The following is a 1,805-nucleotide window of genomic DNA, read 5'->3' as shown; positions in this document are numbered from 1 at the left end:
TGTGCCACCACCAGCAACTACGACGCCGACAAGAAGTGGGGCTTCTGCCCAGACAAAGGTACTGGCCCCCTGCCCGCACCTTCTGACACCACACTGCTGCTCCCCATGGGGTCCCAGTCCCTCCTGTACCCCGGGGTGCTGAGGCCTGTGCTTTTCCTCAGGTTACAGCATCTTCCTGGTGGCTGCCCACGAGTTCGGGCACTCCCTAGGACTGGACCACTCCAGTGTGCGCGAGGCCCTGATGTACCCCATGTACAGCTACGTTCAGGACTTCCAGCTGCACCCAGATGATGTCCAGGGCATCCAGTACCTCTACGGTGAGCAGCTGTGCTGTGGTCGGGCATGCTGGGGGTCCCATGGCACGGTGCCAGCCCCCAGCCTCATGCCCTCCCTTACATTCACTCAGGTCACGGCTCTGGCCCCGAGCCCACTGCCCCTGCACCTGTGCCCACCAAGGAGCCTCAGCCCGTGCCCACAGAGGCTGGCAGCACCTCCACCACTGAGGAGGAGGAGGAAACACCAGAGCCTACAACCGAGCCCATTCCTGTGGACCCCAGCCGGGACGCCTGCATGGAGAAGAACTTTGATGCAATCACGGAGATTAATGGGGAGCTGCATTTCTTCAAGGATGGGTGAGTGGCAGCGCCTGGCCCCTCCTGTTCTGGCAAGTGCCAGGATAATGAGAGGGTGTGGGGGCACATGGGTCTGTGCCGGGGAGGGAGGGGAAGAGGGGGCTCTGCCAGGCTGACATTGTCAGGGTGGCTGACCTTCCCCACCAGGAAATACTGGACCCACTCGTCCTTCTGGAAGTCAGGCATCCAGGGCGCCTTCTCCACAGCAGACACCTGGCCCGGCCTCCCGGCTGTCATCGATGCCGCATTCCAGGACCTGCTCACCAAGAGGGTCTTCTTCTTTGCTGGTGAGCTCTGCCCCTGCTGCCCTCGGGGCCCTGGTGCCACCAGTGTCGTGAGGACCCCAGTGCTGCCCTGGTGCCCTTGGCACCAGCTGATGCCTGTGCTCTCTCCCGCTGGCAGGTCAGCAGTTCTGGGTGTTTTCTGGCAAGAGTGTGCTAGGCCCGCGGAGCATTGAGAAGCTGGGCATCAGGAAGGGAGCTGGCCGCATCTCGGGGGCCCTGCAGCGGGGCCGTGGCAAAGTGCTGCTCTTCAGTGGGGAGAGCTACTGGAGGTGAGCGGGTCCATATGGCCACAGCAGTGCCCTCTGGCTCCCTGGTGAGGGGCTGGGACAGAGGGGTCCTGGCAGCCCTTGGCAACTCTCTGCTCTCCCTGCAGGCTGGATGTGAAGGTCCAGAGGGTGGACAAGGGCTACCCCCGTGCCACGGATGATGTCTTCACTGGCATCCCCCTCGATGCACGTAATGTCTTCCTCTACCAAGGTGAGTGGGGACCTGGCAGGTGGGGGCCATGTGGTCACACCCGGGCTGCCCTGAACCTCTCCATGGACAGGATCTCATCAGCCCAGTGCTGGGCTGGGGATGCTTATGTGTGCAGGGGATGGTCCGGGTGCAGGGGATGGTCCAACTGCAGGGTGCACCATCAGTCACGGGCTGTCTGCGGGGGCCAGATCCCCACATACCTGTGCCACTCAGGTGGCTGCTGGGATGGCTCCTGGCACAGCCATCCTCCCTCTGACCCTCCATTCACTCTGCCTCGCTCCTCACCCAGACAAGTACTACTTCTGCCGGGACAGCTTCTACTGGAGGATGACGCCACGCTACCAGGTGGACCGGGTGGGCTACGTCAAGTATGACATCCTGCAGTGCCCCCAGCACTGAGGAATTCACCGGC

General features: G+C 62.8%; 1 protein-coding gene across 1 annotated transcript; it reads left to right on the top strand.

Moving 5' to 3' along the window:
• Positions 1-3: 3 nt before the first annotated feature.
• LOC103771212 (matrix metalloproteinase-9-like) lies at positions 4-1,792 on the top strand (the record flags this gene model as incomplete). Its single annotated transcript, XM_008938503.1, has 7 exons — positions 4-58; positions 162-317; positions 407-632; positions 780-919; positions 1,035-1,185; positions 1,290-1,393; positions 1,683-1,792. Coding segments are annotated over 7 exons (942 nt in total), but the record flags the coding sequence as incomplete, so codon positions are not given.
• Between the last annotated feature and the right edge of the window lie 13 nt (positions 1,793-1,805).

Source organism: Merops nubicus, unplaced genomic scaffold (genome assembly GCF_000691845.1).
Source record: "Merops nubicus isolate BGI_N331 unplaced genomic scaffold, ASM69184v1 Scaffold38204, whole genome shotgun sequence".
NCBI lineage: Eukaryota > Metazoa > Chordata > Aves > Coraciiformes > Meropidae > Merops > Merops nubicus.
The sequence above is the reverse complement of the archived record's forward strand: the minus strand, read 5'-3'. Positions and strand labels throughout refer to the sequence as shown.